The sequence below is a fragment of the Eptatretus burgeri genome, chromosome 4 (genome assembly GCF_056783735.1).
Source record: "Eptatretus burgeri isolate ZD-2024b chromosome 4, Ebu_testis_v1, whole genome shotgun sequence".
In the NCBI taxonomy this organism is placed as follows: Eukaryota; Metazoa; Chordata; class Myxini; order Myxiniformes; family Myxinidae; genus Eptatretus; species Eptatretus burgeri.
Genome location: NC_140964.1, coordinates 53,356,953 through 53,365,043, shown reverse-complemented (window position 1 = coordinate 53,365,043; position 8,091 = coordinate 53,356,953). Strand labels below are relative to the sequence as shown.

General features: G+C 46.5%; 1 protein-coding gene across 1 annotated transcript; it reads left to right on the top strand.

Annotated features, from left to right (window-relative positions):
* Window positions 1-5,321: 5,321 nt before the first annotated feature.
* Window positions 5,322-7,689, top strand: LOC147028072 (eukaryotic translation initiation factor 1-like). The gene is made up of 4 exons (XM_085878084.1): window positions 5,322-5,548; window positions 6,450-6,613; window positions 6,710-6,811; window positions 7,036-7,689. Exons 1-4 carry the CDS (start codon window positions 5,521-5,523, stop codon window positions 7,078-7,080), a joined length of 339 nt encoding a protein of 112 aa, XP_085734210.1. The 5' UTR covers window positions 5,322-5,520; the 3' UTR covers window positions 7,081-7,689.
* The last annotated feature ends 402 nt before the right edge of the window (window positions 7,690-8,091 follow it).

Genomic DNA, 8,091 nt, shown 5'->3' with positions numbered 1-8,091 from the left:
ATCGGTTTACAGTCCGGCGACAAGTTAGCAAACAGCAGGGGGGACGATACCTCTGCAGTGGTCAGAGCATTTAGAATTAGACGAGGTTTGTTTCCTCCAAAGGGTATTTCGACGCTCGTGTGCTGCTTGAGGACATTATGACCCAGAATTACATCTGCGCATAAATCACGAAGCACCAGTACCCTTACATCCCGATGTGTGTAGCCTTTTACGTCCAACTCAACATTGCAGTACCCTCGTACGTGGGACTGTAGTGATGTGGAGGCCATGCATACTGTATTGTCTGTCGGGTGGATCTTCCATTTCCTGTCCTTCGCTAGTGAGCTGTTGACGAAACTTTCAGAGCTACCGGTATCAATCAGCACTTCAGCCATATACCCGTTAATTCGTACGTTGATGATAACTTTGGATAGATTCCCCGGTGAAGCTGCTGTTACTTTCTTTTGTGAGTAGAGAGCCGCAGAAGTGGGTTTATTTCTTCTAAGAGTAGATTTGCATACCCTGGCATAATGCCCTTTCTTGTCACAATTCATGCATGTGGCATCCCTGGCGGGGAATTTGTTATGGGGGTGTCTTTTATACCAACAAAAGAAACATTTACCAACCGAAGTAGTTGCTGAGGAGTTTGACGAGGTCTGGGTATCCGATTCCTCGGGTTTATCTCCATCCTCAGTGTCGGAGGTGTCCCGGGGGGTTCTTTGAGTTTCCGCCGTAGCAGCGTTCGTTAGCAATACCGGTGTCCCATATGATTCAGATTGCTGCTGAGCCGTATCCATAGCTCGGGCCTGGTCAGCTACCATTTCAAGATTGGGTTGTGCTTTTTCCAGTAAGCGTTGCCGAATGGGGGCTGACCTGAGCCCCTGGATGAACGCCTCTCGGGTCGCTTCATCTCGATGTTCCTCGGCGGTTACAGCCCGGAAATTGCCAATCTTTGCCCAACTGCCTCAGAGCTTGCAGGAACTGATCGATTGTCTCACCGACTTCTTGCCTGCGTGTGTTGAGAAGGTGTCGTATGTATACCTCGTTCTTGCGCTTCACGTAGAGCGCCCGCAGCACGTCGATCGCTGCGTCGTAGGTGTCGCACTCTGCGAAGAGCCTGAATACACTGGGCGAGACATGGTTTACAAGTGCGGCCAGTTTGTCGGCTCTCTCTTCAATGATGGTCAGATAGTGTGAGAAGGAACGGTACCAATGGGACCACTTCATTTCCGAGTCAGTAGCGTTGGGGTCCGCATCGAACCTCTCCGGCTTGTAGATCTTGTCCATAGTCGGTTGAGGCAGCCGAAGGAATCAAGTGAAATAAATTGAAGTGAATGCGAGGGAAAAACCTTCGGAGTGTAGGCTTTATTTCATTTGATTGAAGCCGGCTCTACGGACACCTAAAGGAATACATGTGCAGCAAGGAATACATGCGCAGCAAGGAATGCATGTGCAGTCGATCACCGCAAAATAAATCAGCAATTAGCCAGCATAAGCACGGAGTCCGGTATACTCTCAATTCTCACCATTCAACGAGCACCAAGTGAACCACCGCCGTAAATGACATTGCCCCAGGGACAATTCCACCGACCGCGCGGCATCTCGGTTTTATTTGTCCCGTGTGCGAGCTGCACTACACGTGATCGCGCGTCACCTCATCCTTTATTTCATCACACAAACGACCCCCGGAATTTGTGGTGCGTTTTGCGCATGCGCCAACGACCGCCGGACCTCGTGGTGTGTTCTGCGAATGCGCGAACGACCCCCGGACCTTGTGGTGCGTTCTGCGCATGTGCGAACGACCCCCGGAACTCGTGGTGCGTTCTGCGCATGCACGAACGACCCCGGACCTCATGGTGCGTTCTGCGCATGCGCGAACGACCACCGAAAGTCGTGGTGCGTTCTACGCATGCCCGAATGACCCCCGGAATTCGTGGTGCATTCTACGCATGCGTGAACGACCCCCGAAACTCGTGGTGCGTTCTGCGCAGCGCAAACGACCCCCGGACCTCGTGGTGCGTTCTGCGCATGCACGAACGACCCCGGACCTCATGGTGCGTTCTGCGCATGCGCGAACGACCATCGAAACTCGCCGCGTGTTCTGCGCATGCACGAACGACCCCGGACCTCATGGTGCGTTCTGCGCATGTGCAAACGACCCCCGGAATTCGTAGTGCGTTCTGCGCATGCGCAAACGACCCCCGAAACTCGTGGTGCGTTCTGCGCTTGCGCGAACGACCGCCGGACCTCGTGGTGTGTTCTGCGCATGCGCGAACGACCCCCGGACCTTGTGGTGCATTCTGCGCATGCGTGAACGACCCCCGGAACTCGTGGGGCGTTCTGTGCATGCGCGAACGACCCCCGGAACTCGTGGTGCGTTCTGCGCATGCGCGAACGACCCCCGAAACTCGTCGTGTGTTCTGCGCATGCGCGAACCACCCCTGGACCTCGTGGTGCGTTCAGCGCATGCGCCAACGACTCCCGAAACTCGTCCTGCGTTCTGCACATGCGCGGACGACCCCGGAACTCGTGGTGCGTTCTGCGGATGCTCGAACCACCACCGGAATTCGTGGTCCGTTCTGCGCATGTGCAAACGACCCCCGGAATTCGTGGTGCGTTCTCCGCATGCCCGAACGACCCCCGAAAATCGTCGTGCGTTCTGCGCATATTTGGCTTTACCCACAAACCTTCCCTTCATTATAATGCAAGTTGGGCAACTATTCACTGATTAACTCAAAAATGTTCCTAATTTTTCTGTTGTCTGCAGTACATGGCTGCAGGTAGTAGCATTTGCGAGGGGCGCGGATGTGTTGGTGGTGTAGTGCCCCATGTCGGTTAGAGCAGAGATTTGTAATTTGTTCAGGCGGGCGGTGACAGCTCGCCTGTTCCCTGCAAAAGACACCGTGGGATCGTTAACATCTCCCAACGAATTCTGGTGGAAAGAACACCCAGTTTAACGTCCACCTGAAGAACGACACACACATTGATGACTCGCCGTGCCTGCAAAACACTGACATGAGAGTTTATAGCAGGGTCAGGATTCAAACCCAGGTTAGACAGCCCAGAGGCGAGTGTGCATATACTCTGGAGCATAGGCTATCCTGCCAGCCCCATCAGATAGGATAGTGCAGAGGTAGCACACCATATCGTACCTTTCAGCTGTATAGAAGCCTGGTGTTTGCTTAATGGTTAGGGTGATGGGCTTAGGATATTAGGGTCCTGAGTTCAAATCCCACATGGCTGTTGAAATAATCCCAGGTTGGCTTGACTCAGCCTGTCATCCTTACAAGGTCAGCAAAATGAGTAAATGAGTACCAGCTTGCTGGGATGATTGAGCCATTTGAGTATCCTATGTTCGAGTGGCAACCTGTCCAGGATTATGTCCAATAGCCCAGGAGACTGCTTTGGCAGCACCGACGCTCTGTACAGAGTATGGTTCCAATGGATAGATGGAAGGATGGCCTAGGTTCGATTCCAAGCTGAAGTATAAATTGTGATTGGTGCTTCCCAAGCATGATGTTTCCCTCGCGTGGACTGCAGGAAACCTGTCTCCTAGCATTTTGATTTCTGGTTTACATTGAAGATCCCACGGTGTATTTGGAAGAAGAGTACTGCAGGCAATCCATCACCGGTACCCTCGATAAATTACAAATTCCTGACCTGAGTAGCTTTAAAAAGTGCAACCATTGATCCATTGTGGCCAATGGGTTGCCAGATCCATGGTGGTTCATGACCAATTTTAAGCCGTTACTGAAGGTAACAATGGTGTAATGCAGAGTGGAAAATGGTCGTTGCATCGTTGCAACATGAACAAATGGTTGGACTAAAGTTATGAATGGAGTTTCGAAAGACGAATGTGTCATAATTCCCATAAATGGAGCATATCAACAGTTATAAAGATGATTGAGTGATTACAAATGGGTGTGCCACACGAGTGAAGTGCTCTTTTTTGAAAAAATTTTTTTTTTTATATATATATATATATATATATATATATATATATATATATATATATATATATATATATATATATATATGTAGAGAATACACCAAATATATATGTAGCATATATATATATATATATATATATATATATATATATATATTTATATATATATGCTACATAAACATTTGTATCCCACTATTCCACATGTCTAAGTTCTCCTTCCTACACAGTGTGCTGCAGATACTTCTGCTAACTGGGTGTAATAAAATTCATAAATAAAATCAATTAAAGTAAAAAGGCAGAGTGTACATGGTTTGCCAGAAAACCCTCTTCTGGTGAAAAGCCCACGACAATCCAGACTCACTGCTCACTTCCACTTATTTGTTCCTCTTTTTTTTGTCCTGCCTGTGAATCTCACTTCCTCATCTCTTCAATCTCATTTTAACCCTCCAAGGCTTCAAGACAGCTGTTCACCACCATCTCAGATCATCCCCCATCCAAATCCATGATGTTTTCTACCCCCATTAACACGCACCAAACCCCACCTATTTCCAGGTTAACAGTTTTTGCTTGCCCTTATGTGATCGAGAGCTTGCAGTTGAATCCATCTTGTTCACCCCTTGTGTCCGACTCTTGCCATCATTCTTCCCCACACCTTTTATTTCGGTGAAGTCTCCCTCGATTTTGGCCCTCAACCTTGCTGTTGGTATGATCCCCTCCCCCACCCCCATTACCTCCTCTCTTTCTCCGGTTCATTTAGGTTCTGTTACCTTCTGATCCGCTGTGTGTCCAAGGAGGGGGTAGTGCCTGCCCTACTGGCCAGTAGGGAGGGATACACAAGGAACATTGTCGCAGGAGGAAGGCCATTCGGTCCATCGTGCCTGCGTTGCATACCAACCACAGTATCATCACATGCCCACACAGTACTAGGTATCCTTGAAGGGAAACCACCACCACCAACCAGCAACCACCAAGTTGGTACCACTAAGTCCTACAATATCTGCAATTATGCATCGAGGTACCTATTTCATTCAGAATGATCGTTAAGTACATTTATATTTCAATTCTGCCGATCCTGCGCTGATATTTTGGACATATTTCGAAACGAATACTATTTGGGACAATTATAAAGGAGTTCCTTCACAGGAATTGTTCAAAACCGCCCGTACGTAAGGCTGTTAGTGATGATAATGTTATTTTAACTGTTTCCCTTGTCGTCGTCGTTGTCAGATAATATGTGACGCAGTGTTGGTTTTTTGTTTTCTTATTATAGCTCTGGGTCACGTGTCGATTTACGCCTTCGCCTCACCTTGTGCGTCATCGCGCTCGGTGCGTGCACTAATCAGCAAGTTGATTGGACGGCGCTGAGAAGGACGTGACGTTTATAGACCAATCACAGAGATCGTTGGGAATACGTCAGTGAACGTTGAAGAGTCACGCAGGAAGTTGCGTCATCGGCGTTTGCCAGTTGTTTGCCGGCGCTTTGTGTTCAGGATAAGACGTGGAACGTTTTACAGAAGGCTTATAAATCTGCGCTTGCTCGCCCTTGCGGTTGCCTCTAGTTCCACCACCGAACGTAAACTCACGTCTGTCGTATGTCCGCTTTCAATCCTCAACATTTCGGTAAGCGCCTGCTGTCGAGCGGGGTGAGACGGTGGGACATCGTGTAAAATGGCGTCGCGTTTTCCGCCCGACCTGTTTTTCCTCTCACTTTGATTTCGTTTGTTTTTATTTTTTATTTTTTCTCTCGTATTTTGCTGATCACGTTTTTCATTTCTTCTGGAATCCTTCGATGTGCCTGTTATCGCTCTTTGGTTTTTTTTTTTTTTTTTCTGCCATTCGACACTGATGCCGCCATTTATTTATTTATATTCCTTTGTCCGCTTGATCTGTTTCCCTCATTTCACTCCTTCCCCACGTACCCAACTCGTGGCATTTCGATGTATATATATATATATATATATATATTTGTTCGCGGACGCCAGCAGTGACCATTATTTTCGTTGTGTCTGTTTGTGACTCTCTCCAGAGAGCATAGTTCCGTGACGTTTGATGAAACTTGGACACAATCTAGATATCATGGTCCAGTTGTCTTTTTTTTTTTTTTTTTTTTTTTGTATGAGCGTCCCACGCCACTTGTGGGCGGAGCCACGCCCACTTGAATTTATTTATTTATTTTTTTCTTCCTCGAAGCCGTGCGTAATGTCCATAACTGCAATATATAAAAAAAATCCGATTTGATTTGGTCAATTTTTACGGTAGGGCTTCCTCAATAATGCCCACGAGCCATCGTCGCCTCCTGGCTTGTGTAATCTTGTATCCTCTTTCCCCATACCTGTGAACTCGCCAGATGGTTGGGCTTTTTATTTGATATCGAAAGTACAAGCTCGGGTGTGGGATGTCCGTGTGGAGTATTTTCTTGTTTAAAAAAAATATATATATATATGTATATCTTCGTGCTCGTCTGACGTATTGGCTTGTAATTTTAACCCAGCTACCATCTTGTACTTTTGTGTGTTGTTAGAGCCCTTCACTGATGTGCTTAAGGCTGAAGACGGCCTCTCGGTGGGGACAGATGATTACATCCACATAAGGATCCAACAACGGAATGGTCGCAAGACCTTAACCACAGTTCAAGGCATTGCTGAGGACTACGACAAGAAAAGGCTTGTGCGGGCCTTCAAGAAGGTGTGTTTTCTGCTCTTGTCCCCCCCCCCCCCCTCACTCCCGTAACATTTTACAGGTTCGATGATTAGTCCTCTAACGGCTCTTTAACTCTGCCAGAAATTCGCCTGCAATGGTACTGTGATTGACCATCCAGAATACGGCGAAGTGATTCAGCTTCAAGGTGACCAGCGGAAGAGCATCTGCCAGTTTCTTCTTGAAGTGAGTCACTTGTTATTTGTAATGCCTTCTGGTTCATGATGGATGGAGCAACGCAGAAAGTTTTTGTTTTTATTTTTATTTTTTGCCTTTGAGTGATAACTGCTGACCCCTGTTGCTTGGTGACTCATCCCAAACTGCTTCCTCCACCCTTGAACTGGGATTTTGTTGTCGTTTGCATTTATGTAATTGCCTACTGTACATGTGTAATGTAATTTTGTTTGCAGATTGGAATTGCCAAGGATGACCAGATCAAGGTTCATGGATTTTGAAGTCAAACTGATTCATTATTGCTTTGTGTTAATTTTTCCTCCTAATTTGACTTAGATGTGGCTAATGCAAGAGTGCAGTGGCCAAATAGAATATGGCATTTCAAAATGGTGAATTGACTGAGTAGATTTTATCCAGTTAGCTTTAACTCAGGATGGCATTTGTATCATAGGCCTACGGGCCCTCCGGCTAGTTGCAACAGGTCGTGGTTGTGCTATCGAGATGCTGTGGGCAGTGACGGTGGGTTGTCCTTGTGTCCTGGCTTGATTCTGGAAGCAGATGTCCTTTTTCAGTGGAGCGTGATACTTCATGCTTTAGTACCGTCTGAATCCTGCACATTTTAGAACCACTCTACAATGCAGTTATCCTTAACGGCTGGTTGCCATACTGGTCCCTTGCCAGGCAATGATTTATTTTTGGCAAATGAGCCAGTTCTGTTTCTATTACAACATTGGGCCAGTGTGTCCACCTTCTGGCTCTTTTGTTGGTTAGGGCCATCTTAGGTTTGATTGTAGCAATTGCTGAAAGCCATGCATTTTTGTCTGCTTCCTGTATTCTTGTGTTGTATTTTTGCAGTCAGTTTTTAATCGCTAATAAATATATGAACAAGTTTTGTGGAAAGTTTGTTCAATTTCCGGTTCTTGAGTGGTCGGTCCATAGTATGCAAGTTTTTCTGATCTGGCTGAGGACCACTTTGTAAGGCTCTGATTGTAAACCAGCCAGCTCGTAGTTGTATATGTATAATATATATAATTTTGTTAAAAAAAAAAAAAAAATTTCCTTCCTTTACCCAACTTGTAATTTATTTTATTTTTTTTCTTAAGTAGGGCACTTATTAATCATTTTGGATTCAACAGGGTGTTTGAGCCATTCAAATATTAAAATTTGCCTCCTGAGTACTTAATGGGCATGCCTGGTGATGGCTTGATTTATTAGGGTGGCAGGCTTAGGGTCCTGATTTCAATTCCTGCTCGGTTGTTGAAGTGACTCGGCCTGTCATTTTTCTGATGTCT